Below are 27,062 nucleotides of genomic sequence, written 5' to 3'. Positions count from 1 at the left end.
ATATAGGCATGCTTTTATTTTGTTATGTGTTTATAGTAGCCTATGCGCATCATGTATATACAAACAAGCTAACATACTGTATATAAAAATATTCTCCTCCATCTCCATGAAACAATGGAAACAATAGAGTACATAATTGCAACAATCGACAGTGACGAAAAGGTTGAAACCACGATAGAAAATATGTTTAGAGCTTTGCTGAGTGTGTGTTCTGCAATGCTAAATCTCGAAAGTATTTCCTTGATATCTGAATTTCCAAACACTGTATCATATCGTATGTGTATTGCTATTCCAAGTAAACCAACATTTGATATCTGAAATGGATATTGGCGATGATAACAACAATAACTATGTACAAAAATTAAAAGATGATGGAAATGATTTTGCAATAAATGATCGCTTTAAAATGTGACACATTATCAATTATCAATTTGTGATAAACGCTTATTTTCAAAAAATGTTTAACCTTTTTTTAATATCTTTGTCACAGATGACCACGGGTATTTTACTATTGCTGTAACAATAATCCCGTACTTTTTTTCTCAATTGAGACTTCCCATAAATAGACTAATCATCGTTTTTACTATGAGTAACATGACGAATGCTTGTGGAATACGGTCTGCTTACCCTTTCAGAGCATCTGAGATCATCCTATTCTGCTTAAAAGGGGTCCGTGTTGATTTTTCTGTAGTTTTAATTATAATTGTTTTTTGTCCTAGTCAGCCGATCTCATCTCTTGTTTTTCTTTTTTTGTGTGCTTGTTTGTCTTTTCGTCATGTTTGTCATTTCATTTTGTTGGTCTTTTCGTCATGTTTCTCCTTATGCATGGGCAATTTTTCGTTGACTTATGGGTTTTGAATTTTTCGTTGGTACAGATGGGTGCGGTCCTAACCGGTACAAAAGTTAACTTTGAGCAGACTTGTTGACTGCTTTTCTAGTTAACTTTGGAAATTTTAAGCAGACAAACAAGTTAACTTTGTCGTTGGTAGACCAGACCTACGGTCTGCTTTTTTGGGACTGCTGTAGACCAATTGACAGGTCTGCTCTAGACCAGACCTGTGGACAAGTCTGCTTTTGACCAGTCCTGAGGACAGGTCTGCCCCAGACCAGACCTGTGGACAGGTCTGCTCCAGACCAGACCTGTGGCCAGGTCTGCTCCTGACCAGACCTGTGGACAAGTCTGCTATTGACCAGACCTGGGAACAGGTCTGCTTATGACAGATAACCGTGTTTAAGACTTTTGATTTTAATATGTAAACAATAATCGCATTGTTCTTTTTTCCCAGTATAGCAAATTACTTTACTCGTTAGACTCTATCGATATTAAAAACATTAAAAAAAAATCTTTTTTTTAAATTCATATTCTTATATACATTAAACAATGGCTATAAAATTACACACTTGTGATCACATACAGCTATCATTAAAGAAAGGAAAGTTTTTATTTAATTAGAAGGCGGATAGAAAGGTTATCCAACGCATCGGAAAAATATTTTTATGTCATGGGATATCAACATCATTGTCGACGTTGCTTCGTTCCCCATTTTATACAGTCTCTTCCTTAAATTTAACTTTATGCATTACATGGATATTTCATCGTAATTCACCTTGTTTGCCTTGGATTTACGATTCTGTTTTCGACAAAATATTCTAACGAAAATTGTACAGTGTCCGGATACATAAGGTGTTGAATAATTATGAACAATCTCGTCAATTTCGTTCGATTTTTCTTTACCGATTAAAAATCATGATATGGGAATTCCAAAAAATATAGTCTTTGCACCACCGAACACCACCGCACACCACCGAACACCACCGAACACCCAAAAAAACACCAACCACTAAGAAAAACAGTGATATTATACACTAAAACGATAAAACAAATTAAATTACGCATAATTTAATCAATTTTTAGATTTTTATGAGCATCATTTTCATGTTTAAGTTGATAATCAATATAAAGGGAAACGTTTCCGGATTCAACCTTATTTTCCGGATTACAATCTGTTTGTATATATATTACTTTTATTTTGTGATAGCATTTTATCTTACTATCCTTTTTTGTTCTGTATAGATTTTTTCTTTCTGTTAATATTTTTTTCCTAACAAATACAAGTGACTAATATTTTCATATAATAATTTATTACATCAATGACTATATATACATAATTTACAACATGTTGAGTGTTTATCGTTTTTCTGTTCTCTCATTTACTGGTCTTTTTCTTTGGCAAGGTTTCTTTGCAATGTTTTTGGCCTTATTTACAACTGAAAATTTCCCATCAGTGGAACTGATCATTATTATTTTTCGCTTTCTTTTCTTGTCTAGTAAAAAGTTCTCAAAAATTGATGATTTTTCATCTTCCGACTTGCATCTCCATATTTGGTCTGTTATTCTGTAATGTACTTCACTTGAGATCAAGTCATAGTCTCCGTGACCATGACGACATCCTCTTAAGTGTACAAATTGTACCAGCACACAGTCGTAGAGTCTTTTTATTAATTCTGGTGTGGATTGGGGTTTCCATTTGATGGCTACTTTAAATACATGATTTATGCTCTCTGCGTTGTTGTTAGTCCAAAGTTTTTCGGATTTATCTTTATTTTTTCTCCGCGGTTCATTGACAAATGCTTTGATACGAGGTTTTAAATTGTCTGTGAAATACTTGGCAAGCTTGGGATACAGAACTATTTGATTCTTGAAGGTATTTGACTTATCTTCAAAGTCCACTGTATTATTTGCATTGACTACTCCGTCCTTTCCAAAAATGTTGTCCATGATTTCGTTTCGTTCTTTTACGTCGACACCAATTTTATTTTGAAGATAATGTTTTAAGTTGTCTTTTAAATGTTTGCTGCAGAGAAGTCTTGTTGCTGATGGAAAGGCATCTCTGATGGCATTGGTCATCGCCTTCTCGTCATCAGAACCGAAGATTAGTTCCTCAGGAATTCTTAATTCAAGACTGTTTATTTTGAACTCAGATGCTAGATGAGAAAAAAATGAATAATAAGTTTTGTAGGATGCATCTTTGTGCAGTAGCATTGGACCAATAAATATTGGGTGGTCTTTTGTAGTTTTTTTTACCACTCTATGGTGTTTGTAAACTAAGGCTGTCACGAAGAAGCTTCCCAAATTGAACGTTCTGTCTACACCAACTGCACCGTCAGACCTGGCTAGAAACATCTTAAAGTCGGTCATCTGTTTTTCTGTATAACAGAGGATTGATGGCACTTGTTCTTTTTTATGTATTACTTGTTGAACAAAGGGATGGTCGTTCAGCATACTAAGGACTTCTAGGATTTCGTCGGCTATGTTGTTTGAATTTGATGGCTGGTTTGCCTTCCTTTGTCGGTATTTGGCATTTTTAATTTGTTTAGTGTCATGCGGAGCGGTCATTGAATTGTCTTGATTCATTTGCAGGAAAATCTCTTTCGGCTTTTTGTCGCTGAATTCGGATTGCACTTGGCGAATAATGTTGGGATGAGTACGGACCTTATTGTCAGAGTTAATTACGTAGGTGCCTTGATACTCGTACAGAGCAATATCTGTCAATGCTGTATCTGATGTTGACGAAAACCAGGAAACATGTTTCTTGAATGCACTGTTTGATTTCAAAACAGTTTCGTAGCGATGCATAGTAATCACATCGGATTGAGGAGGTTGAGGTTCTAAAGCTGTCCATACCACTTGACCTTTTATGCGTTGCTTTAAACAGTACTGACTTTTTTTTTTGAAAATTGTCCTAAAATTGTCACTTATCAAGTAATCTTGAAGATGGGTGCGGCTTTTGCTGGTATTCAATGAACCACAATCGTCATAGTAATTTCTTTTTTTGTCGCTGGTAAGGGTGTTTCCGTCATTACGGACTAGTAACCATGAATTGGATTTGTTACCAGAGGGACAGTCATCAAAAACTTGTTCTTTCTTATTTATGTGGGAGAAACATTCTCTTGCAGACATGAATTTACCTAGTGGAAGGCTATTAACACCATCAGCAACTGGATAATCGTCATTATCACTATCAGCAACGGTTTCTTCAAAGTTATCGTCATCATTTGCATCTGATAGGACGTTTGAAGAATTTGTATAACAGTGGAGTTGTTCATCTGATTGTTCAATGTTATCGTCATCTACATCTTGGTTGATACTGCTATTAGGAGATAAGTCTATGGTTTTATCTGTCAAGTAATTTTCCAAAGTAGCATTTAATGGATTTGTTGTTTTTACGCATGGAGAGCTATGAGATTGTGGTACGAATTGTATATTATTAGCATTGTGTTCAAAAATTGGGACAAAGTGATTTGGTGTCCAGGTACCGCGCGGGTTTGAGGTTAATGATGAATGTGTCCACATTATGCTGATTTTATAGTTTGGCTGTAACATGGTACTAGCGTTGTAGACAGTGTTTAGCACCTTGACACGCGTCGATGATGAATAGATTAAACAGATTAATCAGATTAACAAATTCAACGTCTTATGCACTGAACAATATTAAGCTTAAAAAATTAAGAAGATTATGCAAAGATACTATATATTTTTTAGATTAAAACATAAAATTACCAAATTAAGACGAAGTAAGCCAGATAATTAAGAGTAGGTTGACCCTACTTCTTCTCTCAAACAGGTCAAACAACAGAACGTGGAACCGCTGGATGTAACCAAGAAATTGATGTCTTGTAATGATAATTGTTGACAATCATAGTGGTACCATGAATTGCAAGAGTCACAGTGTACTGCGTTCTTGGTGCAATTCTGTCTGCAGTCACCACATGGCCAGAAAACCGACCTTTTTAGGTACGAAATTTTGCGTTTTGGCATTTTGACTTTAGTGATAAACTTTGATACTTTAATAATAAATTTTGTGAGATTTTTGGGATTTATTTCTTGTTCTGTCAATATATACCTTTTGGTCAATATCTTTAGATTTTGGAGCCAATCGTAAATTTGACTTTTGAGGTGTTCGGTGGTGTTCATGACGGGTGGTTTGCGGAGTTGTAGTGTTATAGACTCTCCATTTCTGTTCGCTTTAGATAAATAATATCTTAATCTTATCATTTATTATGAATTTGTTGAAATAATAACATACATAATATATTTAGGTTGCATTTATAACGTTAAAAGACACAAAAATACATTTTTTGGGTGTTCGGTGGTGTTCGGTGGTGTGCGGTGGTGTTCGGTGGTGAAAAGACCTACCGAAAAATATACTCGTTGTGCACATGAATGAAATAGTTGCCACTTTAGGTTTAGCTACAAACAAAATCAATCAACCGACATGTATACTATTCCCAGAAGAGAACTTCTTATACTTTTCATTATAAAGTAAAAATGAAACCAGACATGTCTGTGTTGGATGATGCTGTCAAATAGTTTTGTTATACACACCATCCTCATTTTGATCCTGAACTACTAACTTTAGTGATGGTCTAATATTATGAATACAGGTTGAAATGCTGACAATCTAAATTGATGCGGAAAAGATATTGCATTCATTGTTTTCCAATATTGCTTTCATTTGTATTATAATACAGTACATCCATGACATCCTGACATAAAAAAAAATTCTGATTAAATATAATGCAGCCATAAAGATTTACATACTAAAGTGCAAATATGGTCAGTTTTAGTTGATACGGTCAAACAATTTGCTATACCAGTCAGCCTGAGGTATCAAAAGTACTGAAGTTTTGTTACATATCAATATATATTGAACAACAGGAGGAAATGCTGGCACTCTAAATTTATGCGGACAAAATTTTGTATTCATTGTGTTCCAATATTACTGTCATTTGTATTATACATTAAATCCTGACATAAAAATATTACTGAATTATTATGCGGCTATAAAGATTTACATAATCATGATAATAAAGTGCAAATATGGTTAGTTTTGGTTGATACGGTCTAATAATTTTGCTATACAAGTCAGCCGGGGGTATCAAAACTACTGAAATTTAGTTACGTATCAATATATTATGTATATTGAACAAAAGCAGGACATGCTGGAACTCTAAATTTATGCGGACAAAAATTTTAATTGTTGTGTTCCAATATTGCTGTCATTTGTATTATACATTAAATCCTGACATAAAAATAGTTGCTGATTTACAATGCGGCTATATAGATTTACAAAATAAAGTGCAAATATGGTCAGTTTTTGATGATGCGGTCAAATCATTTTGTTATAGGAGTCAGCCTGAGGTATCAAAACTACTGAAATTTTGTTGCGAAACAATATTTTGATTAAAAAGAGGACATGCTGGCAATCTAGATTTATACGGACAAAATTTTGCATTCACATTATGTTCTAATATTGCTGTCATTTGTATTATACAATACATCCTGACATAAAATATTACTGAATTATTATGCACATATATAGATTTACAAAATAAAGTGCAAATATGGAAGTTTTGGTTGATACGGTCAAATAATTTTGCTATACGGGTCAGCCTGGGGTATCAAAACTACTGAAATCTTGTTACGTATAAATATATTGAACAAAAGAAGGACATGCTGGCACTCTAAATTTATGCGGACAAAAATGTGTAGCTGTTGTGTTCCAATATTGCTGTCATTTTTATTATACATTAAATCTTGACATAAAAATAGCTGCTGATTACTATGCAGCTATATAGATTTACAAAATAAAGTGCAAATATGGTCAGTTTTTGATGATGCGGTCAAATAATTTTGTTATAGGAGTCAGCCTGAGGTATCAAAACTACTCAAATTTTGTTGCGAGACAATATTTTGATTAAAAAGAGGACATGCTGGCAATCTAGATTTATACGGACAAAATTTTGTATTCACATTCTGTTCCATTATTGCTGTCATTTGTATTATACAATACATCCTGACATAAAATATTACTGAATTATTATGCGCCTATATAGATTTACATGATAAAGTGCAAATATGGTAAGTTTTGGTTGATACGGTCAAATAATTTTGCTATACAAGTTAGCCTGGGGTATCAAAACTATTGAAATTTTGTTACGTATCAATATATTGAACAAAAGGAGGACATGCTGGCACTCTAAATTTATGCGGACAAAAATTTGTAGCTGTTGTTTTCCAATATTGCTGTCATTTGTATCATACATTAAATCCTGACATAAAAATAGTTGCTGATTTACTATGTGGCTATATAGATTTATAAAATAAAGTGCAAATATGGTCAGTTTTGGTTGATGCGTTCAAATCATTTTGTTATAGGAGTCAGCCTGAGGTATCAAAACTACTGAAATTTTGTTGCGAGACAATATTTTGATTAAAAAGAGGACATGCTGGCAATCCAGATTGATACAGACAAAATTTTGTATTCACATTCTGTTCCAATATTGCTGTCATTTGTATTATACAATACATCCTGACATAAAATATTACTGAATTATTATGCGCCTATATAGATTTACATGATAAAGTGCAAATATGGTAAGGTTTGGTTGATACGGTCAAATAATTTTGCTACAAGTTCTACAAGTCAGCCTTGGGTATCAAAACTATTGAAATTTTGTGACGTATCAATATATTGAACAAAAGGAGGACATGCTGGCACTCTAAATTTATGCGGACAAAAATTTGTAGTTGTTGTGTTCCAATATTGCTGTCATTTGTATTATCAATAAATCCTGACATAAAAATAGTTGCTGATTTACTATGCGGCTATATAGATTTACAAAATGAAGTGCAAATATGGTCAGTTTTGGTTGATGCGGTCAAATCATTTTGTTATAGGAGTCAGCCTGAGGTATCAAAACTACTGAAATTTTGTTGCAAGACAATATTTTGATTAAAAAGAGGACATGCTGGCAATCTAGATTGATACGGACAAAATTGTGTATTCACATTATGTTCCAATATTGCTGTCATTTGTATTATACAATACAACATGACATAAAATTTTATTGAATTATTATGCACCTATATAGATTTACATGATAAAGTGCAAATATGATAATTTTTTGTTGATACGGTCAAATAATTTTGCTATACAAGTCACCCTGGGGAATCAAAACTACTGAAATTTTGTTACGTATCAATATATTGAACACAAAGAGGACATGCTGACACTCTTAATTTATGCGGACAAAAATTTGTATTTGTTGTGTTCCAATATCGCTGTCATTTGTATTATACATTTAATCCTGACATAAAAATAGTCGCTGATTTACTATGCGGCTATATAGATTTACAAAATAAAGTGCAAATATGGTCAGTTTTGGTTGATGCGGTCAAATCATTTTGTTATAGGAGTCAGCCTGAGGTATCAAAACTACTGAAATTTTGTTGCGAAACAATATTTTGATTAAAAAGAGGACATGCTGGCAATCTAGATTTATACGGACAAAATTTTGTATTCACATTATGTTCTAATATTGCTGTCATTTGTATTATACAATACATCCTAACATAAAATATTACTGAATTATTATGCGGCTATATAGATTTACATGATAAAGTGCAAATATGGTAAGTTTTGGTTGATACGGTCAAATAATTTTGCAATACGAGTCAGCCTGGGGTATCCAAACTACTGAAATTTTGTTACGTATCAATATATTGAACAAAAGGAGGACATGCTGGCAATCTAAATTTATGCGGGTAAAATTTTGCAGTGATTGTGTTCCAATATTGCTGTCATTTGTATTGTATATCTATCCCGACATAAAAATATTTCTGATTTACTATGCGGCTATATAGATTTACATTATAAAGTGCAAATATGGTTGATACGATTGAAAGAATTTGATATGTATTGGAATATATATTCAGCTCGTTAGCATTGTAACCATTATCGTTTTTTTTTAATATATAGAAAGGCAGGTCACGGATAAATTTCTATATAAACAAGCAAAGTTTTATGCGTACTTTATTTACAAATAGATATAAGAAGATGTGGTATGAGGGCCAATGAGACAAATTAACTCTCCATCCAAGTCAAAATTTATAAAAGTAAACCATTATAGGTCAAAGTACGGTCTTCAACACGGAGTTACATGTATTTAATCATGTTTATATCACGGAAGTATTAAATTGACTTTATTTTTTCTATGTTTATACCAAGAAACAAAGACATTAAAAAATATTTTAAAAAATCGATTTAGATCGAGCGGTCCTGGTTACAAGTTAACTTAGTGTTGAGCAGACAAGGCCAAAATGTAACTTGAGATCAGGTCTGGTTCTATCGGAGTTGTTTAAATCAAAGTTAACTTGTGTTAACTTATGGCAGAACTGGTTTCGAAGTTAACTTATATCAATAGCGGACCTGTTTCCAAGTTAACTTTTTCGGCAGACATAAAAACAGTCCTAGGACCAAGTCCGCTTTTCAAGTTAACTAGATTGTGGTCCTAGGACTGGTCAGAGCAGTCCTAAATCCTGTCACAGGTTAACTTTGACCAGTCCAAATGACTGGTTATCAAGTTAACTTGCTGTACAGGTTAGGACTGCACCCATCTGTAGCATCCGACTTTTTTAAACAATGTACGCAATCGATGAATTATGATAAGCGAATTTTGACAAATTGCTCTATGATTAAAAAGTGTTAAAGTAAACTCACAAACAAAATTATAAGTGAAATGAGGTACACCAATGTCATTCTCGATCTGAAACAAAACAATATATGGAATCATAATTTATAGTCAAATTGATGCCTATACAGGAACTAACTTCATGTATGTTCTTCTTAATCTCCAATATTCGTTTTACATCTTTAGCTTCAGTGTCGTATAATTCTTTTTTATCTTTACTTTTTGTTTGAAATTTTATCATTATATTTATTTTTGTCATTGTTTATTCGATACCATCAAACTATTAAGGGGGCTCGAGGGTATAAATTTATTTTTTTTAAATATAGGATTCCGCTATTTTTTTCTATAAATGAACTTTATTATATACTTAATAGAAAAATTTAATTTAAACAAATGGGTCACCGTTCATTTAAGCTGATAATCTGCCTTCAAAAGAAGTATGCATTTTTGTTGAAGTCCTTTTTCTGTTGAACTAATAGTAGAAATAGAGGTAATATCGAAATAAAAAAAAGAACTAAATTACAGAAATCGCTTAAATTTTACAATCGTTTAGATTAAGTACAGCTTATTTAAAAAAAAAAAGAATAAAAACTAAAGGTCACCGATGAGTTAAAAAAGATATTTCAAGTTAAATGCAAAAAGTATGGCACTTTTCACCAAAGGGAGATAATTTGGAGCTTTTTCAATGATATAAACATTTTAAAATTCATCGAATCGAATTTGGCTGAAATATTTGTACCCTCGAGCCTACTTAAGGTTTATATGTGAGATCGTTTAACTATTTTTCAGTAGTGAATATCGATGGATGAGTTTATCACCTAGAATCAATTTCATTAATTATCCAGTATCGCTCTGTTTGAAGTCATTGTGATCTCGGTTTTTCTCTTATTACATCTTCTGTGCTAGTCCTTGATTTACGAATTAAGAACATATGTTTATCATCTGGAACTCATTTCATTCAGTCGACGTTCATAGTATCGCTCTGTTCGGAGTTCTTGCGATTACTGTATTTCTATGCATATGTATTCTGTGTTGTTCATTGATTTACGAATTTTTGAACATCGGTAAATAATGGTGCTTCCTATTGTATATCTGTATCCGATTAAAATAAAATACATAACTTTGTACTATGAATACCAGAAGAGCACTCACTGCAAACACTGTGTTATAATTAGAATCACAATGTCGAAAAAAATAATTTATCACATTTTCTCCAAACAAAATGCTACTCTTATTAATTATCAAAATATTGATATACTATCGATACAAATTGTATATGTGTTTATTTAAACATGTAATTAATTACATCACAGACCTTCTCCATTTATTCATGAGGAAAGATTGCATCCCTTGAAATGCTGTCCTGAAAATTGATGTTGCAGTTGATTCATTTTCCGTCTTGGTTTCCACGTTTTTCAGTGTAGATATAAACAGATATTCTTTGTTCGCAAATATCAAACCTAAAATCTATCAAAAACATCTTGTTTAAATGAAGCAATTTCTTCTGTCATGTTCAAATAATTTTTAGTCTACGAGAATTTTTTAATTATCATTTTAGTATTTTAGTAATGCAAGGCGTTTCTGATATTTACGCTGCATCAATCTTGTCAATTTGAAACCAAGAGAAAAAAAATCTTTTTTCCCAGCAATAACGAAGTTTAGTTTCTTGTACTTAGTTGTAAATTCCTGCTAAATAATTTCTAGCAACACTAAGAAGCAGACTAATTTGAAATTAAGGTCAGGTTCGATAATAATGTTACTTACCTTTATATAGTGGTTATATTACTAAATGCTTACCTCAATGACTACCTGCAGCAACAAAATTGCTAGGAACCAACCAATATACATTCTGGTTTTAAACAAAATGACATCTGTACATGTCTGAAAAAAATATAAATTGTTGCAGTTTAAATATTCGACTAAGAGGTAAAATTCATGGTTCGTTTATATTTGTTGCATTGCCGTTTGGTTTTTGTTGCACTTCAGTGTTTCTATTGTTTCGTTGTTTTCATCTAAAAGTTGATGTGTTTCCCTCAGTTTTAGTTTGTAACGCGGATTTATTTTCTCTCAATCGATCTATGACTTTTGAACAGCGGTAAACTACTGTTGCCTTTATTTTGTACCATATTACTAAACGGTATGACCATGACCTCCAAAAGTAATCCCAACCTTTATTTTGGGTTATGAAACCTTCTGGTAAAATTCCATAGAAATACATAGACTCATACACAAGTTATTGTACTGTAACAAAACTAATTCTTGATTTTGGTCCCGTTATGGTCCCTTATTCATAAACAGCAAGGCCAACAACTCCCAATATTCATCCAAATCTTCCTATTGTATGATATAATCAACTATATATCAATTGATTTCAGTCTATTTATATTAAAGGCTATCATTTATTTTACAGCATTTTCCGTATTACTTGTTTAAATATCAAACTTACATCAGTTTTGTGCTCATAACATCCACCAAAATAATACAAAATATTATTATCATTATTGTTATAATGGTTTCCTGGATCCATACGACTTTCATGAGCATTTGTACAACAAAATCTATTTCCATACGTAGTGGACCAAGTTTCGTAATAATAATTTACTCCACAGCATTGTAACTGTCAATAAAATATCAACGTGACCAATATTACTGTGAATTCTCTTCTGAAATGTTTCACATTTTGACATACCAGGGTATGATCTTCTATACGGTTTGAATGCTATATTGATTAATCTGTTCTGTTCTTACAGCAATGGTATGGTAAAAAAGCATTCGTTCGTTTTTTATTATATCTTATATACATAATAAACTTTTTTAAAAGGATATTATTTAGTTTACCTGCTTTTCATTATTCTAAAAATCATGTTTTTTTTTAATTCGTGACGTTAATTGTGATTTTAAGATTTTCGAAATGTTTTAATTACTTCCCTTTGTTGAATGTAAATGTTTGCCACAAGAGTTAATTTGTTATATTTGTTTTTGATTTCTTGGTTTACTTGTCGATGTCACTTTGACGTATTACCGCAGCTTAAACTATTTAATACATAGATAAACACCAGCATGATTCGTGATGACGTGTTTTGTAAAAAAAAAATGCATTACACTTTAACTAAGCGATTGATATAATTTAACGTTTGTAACATAGAGGCAGTTTTAGCAAACGTGGATAATAAATAAAAGTAGACAAAAACACCACACGCAATCGGAAAATGGTAACAATCGGACACAGTTTAAAATCTTACTGTCATTATCATTTCATTCCAATTTCTTGTGAGTGTGTTCTGGCTACCGCCGTAGTAGTAACCTTGCTGTTGTAGACCGAGTTGAAATTTCATTCCATCGTCAATCTAAACAAAATATAACAATATTTCAGTCATTTCCGTAAGTTTAATTACGCTTTTGTTCATATATGCCAAGCATTTTTGCTTCATCTTAACACTTCAAGGCTTTACTTTGAGGCTTTGAGTTTAATTTTGTAACATTTCAAAAACAATTACAACACTAAAATAATATCAAGACAGTGGAATAAATACAATGGGTACTGTTCGTCACTTGTGAGTCTTATGTAGACGAAATGCACGTATGGTGTATTAAATTATAAGCCTGGTACCTTTGATAACTATTAGCATGTCGAAATGTCATATTGTAATGTTTATTTGGGTATTTCTCTGTCCTGAATGTTCTTGCATTTATTTGTAATGTAGTCCTGTCAAGCAATGTTGTCATTTTAGTGTTATATTTAACATTGCCATAAAAGCGCGAGGTTTGGCTAGCCGCAAAACCAGGTTCAACCCACCATTTTTTTCTTAAAATGTCCTGTACCAAGTCTGACAAATGGCAGTTGTTATCTCATAGTTCGTTTCTGTGTGTGTTGCATTGTCGTTTTGGTTTCATGTTGCACTTCAGTGTTTCTGTTGTTTTGTTGTTTTCCTCTTATAGTTGATGTGAATTGCGGTTTGGTTTGTAACCGGGATTTTTTTTCTGTCAATCGATTTATGACTTTTGCATATACTTTCGGTATACTACTGTTGCCTTTATTTTACGTTTAAACCGTACGTGTTTTCCAAAATTATACGATTGTCTTATAATATGGTTCTACATACCAGTATACAAATTGAAACAACTAGATAGTATGATTTGGGCATCTTAATAATTGATTACTGATTCATTAAAAGCATGAAATATGAATGCAGGACTCAAATCTATGGAGAGTTCCAAATCTATGGCAGATTCTTAATCTATGGCAAATGTGACGTTACAAAAGTCCAACAAATCAAATCTATGGCGGATTTTTGTTTTCTCCAAATCTATGGCGGATTTTTAAATTGTTTCATTTTCCGGGAAAAGAGTAACACATAACGTCACAATTGAATTAGCCATATTACATCGTTGCAGCCTCTACCGATGGCGGAGCCCATAGATTTGAACACCATTCTAGATGAAAGTATTTCCCTCGACAACAATTTGCTGATGGTTTAAAGGAAGATGTGGCCTATTATCCGGAAGAGGGCTTTTTAACCAGTCAAGGTCGTTAAAAACTTTCATCATCATCGTAAGAGGGACATAAGGTGATGTACCGGCCGAAGTCCGCGATGAATAAGAGCTGTTTTCAGTACCGGATATTTTAGAAAAGGAGTTGTAGTAAACATTTTACTGTCTTTGGCTGGGAAAGTTTATAAAGTGAAAAATAAATTTCCGGATACCAAATTGAATTTGATTTAAATCGTCATTATATATAAAAAGATGTATTGACGATGAAATAAATCTCATGTGAAAATTCAAATTGTTAATGTTTGTTATGTGACTTACTAGTTGGTTTAATGAATGAGTTAAACAGGTAAAACGCTCAGATTAGTAAAATGTTTATTTTTACGTGGCACATCATTTCAATCTTGATGTCTACATTAAGGTGTATGAATTCATCATTTACGAAATATGTTGGTTGCCATCACGATTTGGTTGACCATGATGAAATGTTCATTTCACAAATGTTTAAAGACATGCTTCCGAACATTTCCACTTGTTGAGATAAGTCATTGGTCATATGTACTGCATTGTTTTCGATTTGCACAAAATTTGCCATAGATTTGGAAACAATAAAAATCCTCCATAGATTAGGAAATTACAAAACTTGTCATAGATTAGGATTGTAAAAATTCTGCCATAGATCTGGGATGGCATGACGTCACATTTGCCATAGATTTGGGATGGCATGACTTCACATTTGCCATAGATTAGAAATCTGCCATAGATTTGGAACAAACCATAGATTTGATTCCTACATGTTTTATTACTATCTGTCAAGGTTCGTGTCTCAAACAATATTTCATCAAAACTTTAACATGTTTGATATGAAATAGATGCTCGTCAAACATCCAACATCCATAAAAGATATAGATTGTTTGTGAGAATTACATTAATGGTACCAATTTTATAGTACCAGACGCGTATTTCTACAACTATCGTCTTTTCAGTGATAACCAAAGTATGTGAAATTCCATAACCTAGTATTACCAATGTTATTTCATCTGATCGGGCAGAGCTTACGTTTTAATTTGCATAAGGACAGTCTATTTGAAGATGTGTGTGATAAGGATGATGGCAGTTATAATTATAACTGATTTCTAATCACATATCAGTGTCACCAAACTGATATTCAAATGAACTGAGTGTATGATATGGGACGAATAACTGGACACTTTTATCCCGACACACCTGTCTATAGATGGACTTGTCTTAAATATGCGAACCGGTTAAACCCCGCCCAGTCAAGTGAAATAAATCAAGTAATATCAACGTTGAAAAGCACAAAAATTAAAAAAGGACTAGAAGCAAAGGTAATCATTGACCAGGAATCAGAGCTAGGCAAGACGGAGATATATTTCTTAATTCAAATGATTTTGAAAATTTGACTGCACATTTAAAAGGAACAATATCGGTATTTTATGTCAGGGCCGGGCTACTGGGCTGGTGATACCCTCAGAGACTAACAGTTCATCAGCAGATAGATCGACTCAGATGTCATGACAGCTTTCAAGGTAAAAATTATATTGCACCAATTTTATTGCACCAAATACGCATTTCGACAATTCAAGTCTCTCAAGTGATGACTGTTAAATTACGTTATTACTCATATGTAATCCATTTTGTTAAATTCGGATACAAATGGAGAATACTCAATAGTTATGGCAGCAATGGTATGGTGAATAATCAACATGGAAAGCACTCCTTTCACATACTACATAATGCAATAGTTTTACCTCCTCATTCTTACATATGACATAAATGGTGCTATTTTACTGCACCGCGTGCTCATTTCGACAATAATGTCTCTTAAGTTATGCTCAGACCAAAATATTCGAAAATAGAAAACTTATTCAAACATTGAAGAGCTGATATTACTAAAAAGAACAAAAAGTCAAAGTCGGACAAGGAATCAGAGTTTTGCTTGAATTGATATATTCTATAATTTTAAATAATTTTCAAAGTTTTATAACAGCAAATTCCACTAACACAATATCCGTCTTTTCATGCCGATACTGGTTAATGGCTGGTTTAGGGGTTTCTTCAGAAACCAAAAAGGACCAAAAGAAAGCCAAAGCCGGGCAAAGTGCTGGCTACTGGGCTGTTGGTATATTAAGAGATTGCGAAATAATCAATGGATTGGATTATACATTACTTCGAATCATAAACTAGGTAACAGTTGATGACAGGGTTAAACAATATCAGGAGTATGAAGTTATTGAAAAATATACTACTTTTTCTAATGTTAATGTCAAGATATTTTCAGTGTAGGTATTGACGTTTTGAACATTTTTTTCTTTGATAGACGACGGACGCTAAGTGACGACAAGAGATCACACTGTACCTGTTGGCTATATGAGTTAAGGTAAAAACTAGATAAATCTGTGAATTTTAAGAAACTTTAAGCATACGTTTAATTCTAGCATAGGTTAAACAATGAAATTGATCATTCAATTGCTCTTAATATAATGTTTTAACTACTTCCTTGAAAGAAATAGCCTATAAAATCTCAACAAATTATGAAATGTTTAAAATATAATGTATAAAGAGATTAATTCTGTTTTTCTTCTGAAAATACATTGTTCTTGTAGACCGATTTTTTTTATTTTGAAAATTCGTAACAAGGTTAGATTTATCTGAGTTTTCTGTATCCGAAGTTTTAAAGAAAAAAATGCTTACTGTCACGTAATTAAAAAACTTTTTTGAATTTAAAAACCACATGATTACACATACCTCTTCTACTAGATAAATCCATATAATTATAGCAATGATTCTCGGAATGTGTAAAATGTTCGACATAACAGAACTCTGCAAATAAAATAAAAAGAGAAATTTATTTACGAAATGAACTACAATAAAGCAAAAGCAATGAATTAAATAATCCTTTACAAGTGAGACGTTAAGCTAGCATTATTCATGTTAAAACCTGGTTTAATCCACAATTGTTCTACAAAATTAAATACATATACCATGTCAGGAATATGACAGTTGTTATCCATTCGTTTGATGTGTTTGAGCTTTTAATTTGGCCATTTGATTAGGGACTTTCCTTTTTGAATTTTCCTCGGAGTTCAGTATTTTTGTAATTTTTCTTTTTATTTAAACAAAGTTCAATTTGCAAAAAGAAATTCTACAAGAAACTTGTAAATATATATTGGTTTTTTTTTTAACCTATAGCCAATACCGAGTTATCTACTGTCTTTCTAAGTTTTTCTGAGTACCCTTTTCCTAGAGAATTGTGTCCTAACTGAAGCCTTGAACATTGACAGCAGTTGTCTTTAGTCATATAAAAAAAAATCCATGTGTTTAGGTCGACAGAATACTATTGATGGTATTTGTTTAATGTTTGTATTAAAGTTGAGAATCCAACTTTGGTAATATTATATAGTTTTTAGGTGAAAGACAAAGTAAAAGTTTGTTAGTGCAGTCAACAATTACGTTTACCTGTGTGCGTATACATAGAACATGTATAAATTTACCTTTTACATACCGTGAGCAATAGTTTTGATGACTTTCTCCATGAACCAATTAAACCAGTTATAGATGTAACCATCGTTAAAATGCCAATCACTACAGCCGAAGCAGCTAAACCCACAAGAATATCATAAAAATAGTAATTGTGGAATTGAATTTGCTTAAATATATATCTTAATGATGAATCATGTATGAATTTATCACCAATCAGTGTTAGTCCAAGCCCTGTTAGTCCAGTTCCAATTACCTGAAAAGTAAAATAATACGTATTATCAAATACTTAGAGTAAATGACTTATAACTTTATAGTATCATAGAAGCACCTTTACATTTACGTAAATTCCATATTCTTCGAAATAGGCCTTAGCGGGATGATGTGAAAAAATATCGACTGCTTACGGTTTTTTTTTACGTGCCTTTTCGTAAAGTTATCACATAGCATTTCGACGTCACTCGGCAAATTCCGAAAAAATACACCTCAATGGTTCGTTTTCAGTGAAAAACATAGTAAAGTAGGTTACAAACCAAATATTAGGAAACAGATATATAAAAGATTTATAAGGACAAGACAATTCAGATTTTTTTCTGATGCCCATTTAGCTGGCAATGTCACACTCAACTTTGCAGCATAATCTAGGTACTTTACAAATGTTGATATTTATAAACAATGTTCATTATATTTTGCTGATTTTTTTGACGTTTTTAAGGTTCTTGTTGGGTTATAAACGTCGTATATACCCTGGCAGTTTCCTGAATATAAACTGACATCTATGTTCTGTTATCCAATCACAAAATTTTATTCATTTGTAATCCTTAATATGAAAAATATATTATACTGTTGAATTTTTCCTGTATTGAGGCATATGATAGGAAGATTTCATATCGGGGTTATTACATTTGGCGTCCGTCTTCCGTAAACTTTTCAATGTTTTAGCTTCTACTTGAGAACCCCTTAAAGGATCAATATACCAGCTGTTATTGCTCACCATTGTTAAGCATTTGATAAAAAATTCATAAAATGTTATTTTTTATATCAGATGTATTATCAGCCCTCGTCCGAAATGAGACCTTAAATCATCGGCTCTTGGGCTGTAAATATAATTGATAGGAAATATGGCATGTATGAATCTGATGACATTAATTGTGTATAATAATGCAATAGTAGCAGTAGGACATGCAATATCCTTGCCTGTGTGTTCAAGGTGTGAAATATTTTGCGATCGGCCTCTTTTTTGATTAAATAACATTGGTTAAAATATCTTTAGCAAAGTCATACTTAGAAAAGCTCTTCGAACGCATGATTTTATTACGTATTGTTTTCATTTTTACGTGTCAGGCTTTCATTAATACCAAATATATGTTCCTGAAAATTCTTAAATATTGTAAATCTTTGTTTATTTAATGTTGCCATCGACTCAATTATTATTATCATACTTATGTTCACAAATATATCGATTATGTATTTTCAAATAATTCATACTTACAAGTGAACAAATCTTGAAGCTAACTGATATAAACATCAATTTTGACCTGAAATTGAGATGTATTTGACTTTATTAACTTACGAGAAAATTGTCTGAAAGATCTCCAACTCATATGAAAATAAGAACAGATGCGAACAGTTCGTTCTCATAGGAATGCCGACAAATTCAAGATATATATTGTAAATAACAAACTAAAACATACTGATTCCAACAAAATGTGTCATATGGGACCCAAAAGCAAAAAAAGGTTTAGCGTATGCTGACATTTTCATAATGAAAAGCGTTGTGGATTATCAATTTAAGACGATTCATCAATTTGACATAGGGAAAGGTGCTATAAAGGGATAAAAAATCAAAATTTTGACAGAATTGATTTAAGATTGAGATTTAAATTTAAATTTATCGAGAAGTTCTTTTGAGTTTGTAAGAATCCAAATATGGTTAATACCATTACACGAGTAAACAGTTACACAGTATTTTAGAGGACTTTCTTTCACTGCGGACAGAATTTTTGTCAATCTAATGGACAATTCCTTTGTAGAACCTGCAGATGAGCCAGCAACGTATCGTTATCTAAACGGAATTTTGTGAAGCTTAGGTATCCAATACACATAAGGTTAGTCCTCAGTTTGCAGTTCAATTTAATGTTTAAGGTAAACATGAAAAACTTATGATTCGTAAAAATCTCATCCTTTTTAATTTATATGATATTGTAGGTGGGACTACCTGAGTGCTCATTTATTCCTAATCATTTTACAAGACACTTGTATTAGTACGATTCACATACAAAAAAACAATATTATTTGAAGCTTTGTCCGCAGGAACAACAACATATTTATTAGGAAAAAATGAAAGACAGTTCACAACTTCTTTGACTCTGAATACGGACTTTGGTCGATCATTTACAGTTTTTTCAACTTTTGGACGGAGACCAGAGATAGCTTTAACCCATTCTGACAAAGTGTTTAGTTCAACTTCTTCTCTTTTAGTCCATGCTATGGCGGATTCCCTAATGGAATACATAACCATTTTGAAGTTATGATTCCAATTGATGTGTCGGGGTGCTCTGAACTTAGGACCGTGGGATATCTTTCGGAGATGTTCATGTTGCATTATGTTAAGATCACCAGTAATGAGATGGCAAGAGGGGCTGTAAATATAAGACGAAATGGAACAGTTACATGTCAGAGGGTTATTTATGTATTCTTCTCAATCAAGGTCCTACAATGCTTGCATAAAGTTAAATAGGCACAATGATTTTGGTATAACTGTAGGTTACAATAACATAAATTCTGCTGTAAAATCCTACTTTCTCAAGTTAAGAACATTACATTTGATATCATCGCTTTTGTTATTTGTTCTTTGTGTCGTAAGTTTTTTCTATATCATATTCATTATCCTGTTTTACCTTTTCCAATTATCTCTTACAAATATGGCAAAACTTCGAAATATTCCATGCTGTAAAGTTAACAGTAAATAATACTTGTTGTCTGAAATTCTCGGTTTCTTTTCTTTAAACTCAAACTTCCTGTATGTATATTCTGTTGCAACTATAGTTACTATCTAAATAGAAACAAAACAAATAGCATGTGATCATGGTTTTCCAATCAAAGTTGAGGAATCCTTATCTACTGATTACGAGCTATAATAATATTCTTCGAAGAAGATTAATTGTGCAGAGTTGCATTTTGAAACAACATACAAAAACGAGTGAACACGAGTAATTGTTTAATTGATAAAAACATAAGATGTGTTTATTTACTACTTAATACAAAATTGATATTTCAGAAAGATCAGAATAGAATGTTTTTCAATTGATTAAAGCATAAAAGCTCTGACGTCTATTATTTGAAATACTATGTGTTTATCTAGAATGGTTTAACATATTTGTGTTTCTGCAGATATAAACACACATTTTTGCAATAGTATATGGTACTGATTGATTAATACACAATGTAGGTACCAACCAATGAATAATATTTTGTATGATCGAAATCAGTTCGAACGATCTGCCTGGTGGTGTGATATGATTGCCAATGAGGCAACCATTCATAAAAATCGTAGATTTGCTTTGCTATCATAAATCCTTTTTTGTGTTATTTCGGCATCAAGCCACTGAATGCATGATAGTCTTCCTTACTTTGTAATAATACTTCATAACAAGTATCTCTCATATTTGAATATGTCTTCGTATATTTTTTGGCCTTCTTCCTATTTTTTGTTTAATAAGAGCGTCACTGATGAGTCTTTTGTAGAAGAAACGCTCGTCTGACGTACAACGTATCAATCTTGGAATCTATAATGAGTTAATTATATCCACGTACCTGGCAGACGATAGAGGTTACAATCAAACCAAAATAGGTTTTCAGGTAACTACTTAGTTGTTCATTGAAGTTTTCATAGCAGTAATAAACACCAGGTGTGTTTATTCCATCACATCCTAACTACAACATACATGAATAATTACATTACATACGATTCCGTAATTTCGAATGCCAGAGGCATGGTTCCGATAATTATGTTTTATTTCCGTATAATTACATTACATGTATGTTTCAGAAGAATCCGTTATTTTGATTGGATAACAACGCTTATGCGTCATACTAAAATTCACCATCATATCCAAATGAAGTTTAACATTCATGATGACACGTGCTATCACAATAAAAGTGCACAGCTTATTCAAAGAATTAAATGATAAAAATCGATTTTTCATTATCATAGCGAAAAAATGTAATTATAAGTATTGAATGCTTCTTTTAGTAATTTCATAGGGTTGTAAACGCGTTGCCCGTGCGCATATTTTTAGAATGAAGCGCTTCCGTGCTTCATACAAAATGTACTTCGGTCAACGCTTTTACACCCCAATGAATTTACAAAAAGAAGCATTCAATTCTTAAAATAAAAATTCAAAGATCACGGCAGCACGTGCTATCCATGACAATGGTAAAATACTGCATAAAAAATATGAAAGATTTGATTAAACTCGTAATTTCATGGTTGCAACATAAAAGTGTAATTACAAGATTATTTTTTTTCACTGAGGTAATAATATATGGTTGTAAAAGCGTTGAACGGTCGCACACCTAAAGTATGAAGCGCTTCCGCGATTATTGTCAGCCAATCATTTTTATGGGTTTGAATTAAAAAAAAAATACACGTTATATAGTAATGAAACAATAAAGAATGTCATTGCTGTAATCAAAGATATATAATCAAAAAGTCAATACCGTCATTGATATCCGCGCTTATGCGTTTTACTTTCTAGTATGCATAAATTCAACTAACAAATAGTCACTAACATTCAATTGGAGATGTCCTTTTGGTATTTCAAACTAAGGACGTTATTAAGTATTCTTAAAAAAGGCTATATCATTATAAGAAAGAACTTACCTTAGATAAAAAGCTTGGAAACGTAGACCAATAGTATGTGCTTGAAATGTAAGAAGTTCCTTGGTGATAAGCTTGCGTATAAGTGTACAATGTATCACGTAGGCTTGATTTCTACAATTATATAATTCGACGTGTTAACCTTAGTCAAAAATTTGGACAGACATTTATTTTATTTCATTTTTAATTTATGTTTTATATCTCTTGATACTGGCACAAATATAGTATATCTGAGGAGTCTGATACCGAACACACCTTTTTAATCATTTTATTGATTTTACTATTTCCAGTATATTTAAGAAAAAAGTATAACATCTTTATGTTAAAGGGACACTAGCTGTCAAATTCGTGTTCACCGATTTTACTCAAATTCCTATATTTGATGTATACCAATGTATAACATTTATCTAAATTATAAAAAGTATAAAATAAACAATTCATAGGACATGGGCTCGATAATACGTAGCTTCGTTTCGTGTGTATTTTAGTCTAGACGCCATCTAATTAACTGTCGGCTTGACCTCCGAAGACAACCGATGTCCATATAAGCGATATAAACATAAGTATAAATATAAATAGATAGTGAACTCGTGCGTTTGGATTTATCTATGTCTGTTTAATTTCATATTATAGGATAACAATATGTGTTTATCGTCGTTTTTACCTGTATAAAAATGATTTTTTTTTGTGGATCGAATCAGTCAATCAAATGATTTACCTTTGTTTCACTTTCAATGTTGACATTCTTTTCTTTTAAATAATCAACACGCACAATTCGTGCGTTATCCACTCTAGCTAAGGAGTTAAATTGAAGTTCACATGAATACGGATTCAATGAGGTCGAATTATTCACTTGAAAGTGAAAAATTCATCATCACTGTTTCTTAGCTTTTTGTCTTGCAAAATTCAACCATACTGGTCGCTACGACCAAGCATAAAAAAAAATGAGCGAGTGCGGAGATTTGATTTTAATTAGATTGTATTTTTTATATATCTCGTAGCTAGTGTCCCTTTAACTATTTATTGGCGAGTTTCAATATACAGGTATTAACTTCATAAAAAAGACTGCAAATAGGGGGAAATATTAGTTTACTATAAAGTGTAGGGTCAAAGTAAGGTCTTCAACAAGGAGCCTTGGCTCACACCGAACAGCAAGCTATAAAGGGCCCCAAAAATTAGTAGTGTAAAACAATTCCAACGAGAAAACCAACGGTCTAATCTATATAAAAAACGAGAAACGAGAAACACTTAAATGAACCACATCCACATACGACAACCACTGAACATCAGGTTCTTGACTCAGGACAGGTGTATTATTAAACAAATGCAGCGAGTTTAAACGTTTTAATAGGTACCAACCTTCACCCTAAGCTGAAACAATAGTTTAACAACACAACATAGAAAGACACACCTTAAACTATCAATTGAAATGAACTCAATCAAAAATAATATTAATTAACACAAACTAGTGAATATACACTGAACGAATAAATTTGATCTATGACACAATGTAAAAACATAATCCATAAAATAAGGGCTGTATGTATATATGCAAATACTAACCTGATGGTATAATATAGAAAGAATCACTAAGTATATACCGTAGATTATAATCATCAATGAACTCATCAAAACGGTCTGTAATTAAAAAATAATTCATAATTAAAAACTTATTTTTATTTTTAAAGTTTTCTCAAACATAATTATTAATTTTTTATTGGTTTTCAGCTAACTATATTTATTTTACGTATTTTATTACTTAAGAATTAAGATGTTGACTGTTATAACAAAACGTAAGTTATTATTCATATGTAACCGGGAGACTGGCTACTTTGACGGACAAATATTGCAAATAAAATGATTTCGATAAAATAATGAAAAGTTTAACAATATAATGACAATTTATGACCGAACAGTTTGTCAGTGAAAGTTCAAAAGTATCAGATTTGTGAAAAATACACTTTTTAAATAGCTCCAAATGAAGATGCATAATTTACACAAATTAGCGCTATCACACATATATTGTATAACGGAGCAAGAAAATCAAGTGAGTGCGGAGGCCATACACATTTGGACACATGCTATGCCGTGTCTTTTAAAAATTCTCTAATTTCGTTTTCTTTCAGGTCACATAATTTGTAAACAGAATATGAGAATTTTTACACGCGACCAGGAAATATTAACACCTTTGTCGTTTGCTCCAGGGATATTTATCTCATTTGCAATCATAATAAATCTTTTTATTTTTTATGCTGTAGCTCGATTTCATTTTTATCGTCCTGAATATGCATGAAATATTTGCAACTGGACATTAGGAAAACAACAATAAATCAATTGATTTCTTTTCATTTAAAAACTTTTTTTCTTTTCTGTTTAGGCCTTTTTAAATCATTGCGTGCATGTAACATGTATTGATGCAATATGACAGACCAACAGAAAACCCAAATAAAACACATGATTTCTATATGATTCAAACAAACTGTGATTGGTGATTGCTTAACGTCGCGCGAAGTCGGCGCAAAAATCTACATGTATATAGCGATAAAAAAACAATGAAATTTGAATTCGAAAAAACATGTTATGAGAAATTGCAAACTGGTTAATATGTCGATATTCTACCCAGAAGAGTCTTTTACATGCACATAACTTAATTTGCAACTTACTATCGCTAGCATTCGCTCTTTTCGTCCAATAGCTCCCCAAATACCAAATATTCCAGCAAGAAGTTCGAGAACAAAAACACCAATCAAGGACCACACAATGGATTTCATTGTTGTCCCAAGAGGCATGCCGGCCACGTCTTCCATATCCACAACTTTAATGACGTCTTCATCCAAGATGTCATCGCCAACTTTGATGTAGATTGACATCATTATATATCCGAAAGCCAGAGTCTGAAAAAGTTATTGATTTTAAAATGAAAAAGTTATAAATTTAGAGCACTCTCTACTTTTAAAGATTTTATATGGGTTAACGTTGCCCTTTAGAGCTTATTTAGTAATTTTTTAAAACTTACAAAATCATTGAAAAACGTATCTTCCTCAGGCAAAGCTCTTATTCCTTGTTTTGTTTGGTAATACGTTTTTGGTCAATTTCGGTTATATCAGCTGGTACACAATAAAATTGGACCCCTTAATATTATAATATTAAGACCACTGTATCGATACCTCGGCTTGGTGAACTGTTAGTCCCTGAAGGCGTCACCAGCCCAGTAACTCAGTGTTTCTGTATAGAAATGAAAATGCGCCTATTGTCATGTTAAAATATGCTGCTACAAATCTAAGAAAACCATTTTAAATAAAGAATGTTTTTCCTCATGCAAAGCTCTGATTCCTTGTTTTGTTTGGCAATACATTTTTGGTCATATTCGGTTATATCAGCTTTTAAAAATTTGTATTGCGTTTTGAATTTACAAATATTTTGGCCTCGGCCAATACTGAACAGACATTGAATACATGGTACACGGTGAAATATGACCCGTTAATGTTATATTAATAACACTGAATCGATACCTCTGCTGGTTGACTGTTAGTCCCTGTAAGTGTCACCAGGCCTGTAACTCAGTACTTCTGTACAGACATGACAATACGGCTATTGTTTTGTTAAAATTTGGTGTATAAATGTAAGAAAAACTTTTAAATAAGGTATGTATCATGCAGAGCTCTGATTTCTTGTCCGTTTTTTTTTTTGTTTTTTTGTTTTTTTGCTATACGTTTCTGTCTTTTTTCGGTTATATCAGATCCTCAAAGTTAGAATATATATATATATATATATACATTTTGGATTTTCCGGCAAATATTTTGGACATCACTGTGTTCACTTTTACCAGTATATTAATAGAGCACGGTCTAAAAAAAAACTATGAGGTAGTAGGGGCATATGTCTTTGCCGAATCGGATATTTGTTATAATCAAATGTAACGTTATTGGTCAGTTGAAATGACAAAACGTTTTTTTTTTGTATGGTAGCCCGGACTGTAAACATTTCATAAGTAAATTAAGTTTTACATCTTACTTTTCTTTTAGCTTCTTTTATAGTAAGAAAAACCCGTTCACAAAATAGTAAAAAAAACTTTAGACTGAAAAATATTTTATCTTTTTTCTTCATTTTTTTATATTCCTTCCATCATTGTCCATACTTTGAATGGGAAATGAAAATACTCTTCAAATATGTGTAGCTCCTTACAAATATGATATATACCTTGAGTGTCTGTATAATTTTTATCATAGAATATTAATATTACAAAGAAAACAACCGAATTCATATTCCATGGTTATGATTTACTTAAATGAACAACTTTAGATTATAAATGACTTTAAAAAAGTACATTGCCTTACCCTGGTAATCAAGGATGCTGTCATAATAATATTGGTTGAGAGAGTAAAACGACCTCGTCTTACTTTCGCCATTTTGAATTTTGTCTAATATTGTATTTTTTATTATTGATTTACAACACGTAAATCGATGTTGTCGATTAAGAGGTTTTTAAACATATAATATTACTTTAAAATGCATCGAGGCATTGTAAGTTTGAATAAAAGAATCGTTCAAAAAATGTTCCTTTAAATATTTAGATATTGGTTTTATATGATTACAAACGTATATCATATAGACAAGGACTTCCTTGTTTAATGTTATATAGGTAATCTGAAGAAAT

The 27,062-nt window shown here is 32.0% G+C and overlaps 1 protein-coding gene across 1 annotated transcript in view; it reads right to left on the bottom strand.

The window, feature by feature from the left end:
* Positions 1-26,848, bottom strand: part of LOC127706050 (uncharacterized) — a 41,342-nt gene extending 14,494 nt beyond the window's left edge. Inside the window, exons 1-15 of the mRNA XM_052210458.1 lie at positions 26,743-26,848; positions 25,069-25,299; positions 23,969-24,043; positions 22,409-22,519; positions 21,340-21,459; positions 20,424-20,578; positions 19,016-19,061; positions 17,549-17,779; positions 16,792-16,866; positions 12,777-12,881; positions 11,981-12,151; positions 11,332-11,415; positions 10,850-11,001; positions 9,564-9,609; positions 78-314 (exon numbers count right to left, since the gene is read on the bottom strand). Coding sequence (XP_052066418.1) covers positions 78-314; positions 9,564-9,609; positions 10,850-11,001; positions 11,332-11,415; positions 11,981-12,151; positions 12,777-12,881; positions 16,792-16,866; positions 17,549-17,779; positions 19,016-19,061; positions 20,424-20,578; positions 21,340-21,459; positions 22,409-22,519; positions 23,969-24,043; positions 25,069-25,299; positions 26,743-26,814 — 1,911 coding nt within the window. The 5' untranslated portion in view covers positions 26,815-26,848. The remainder of the gene's footprint in view (positions 1-77; positions 315-9,563; positions 9,610-10,849; positions 11,002-11,331; positions 11,416-11,980; positions 12,152-12,776; positions 12,882-16,791; positions 16,867-17,548; positions 17,780-19,015; positions 19,062-20,423; positions 20,579-21,339; positions 21,460-22,408; positions 22,520-23,968; positions 24,044-25,068; positions 25,300-26,742) is intronic.
* Positions 26,849-27,062: the final 214 nt, after the last annotated feature.

Source organism: Mytilus californianus, unplaced genomic scaffold (assembly GCF_021869535.1).
Source record: "Mytilus californianus isolate M0D057914Y unplaced genomic scaffold, xbMytCali1.0.p SCAF_6, whole genome shotgun sequence".
Lineage (NCBI taxonomy): Eukaryota > Metazoa > Mollusca > Bivalvia > Mytilida > Mytilidae > Mytilus > Mytilus californianus.
This window is presented reverse-complemented; position numbering and strand designations above follow the sequence as displayed.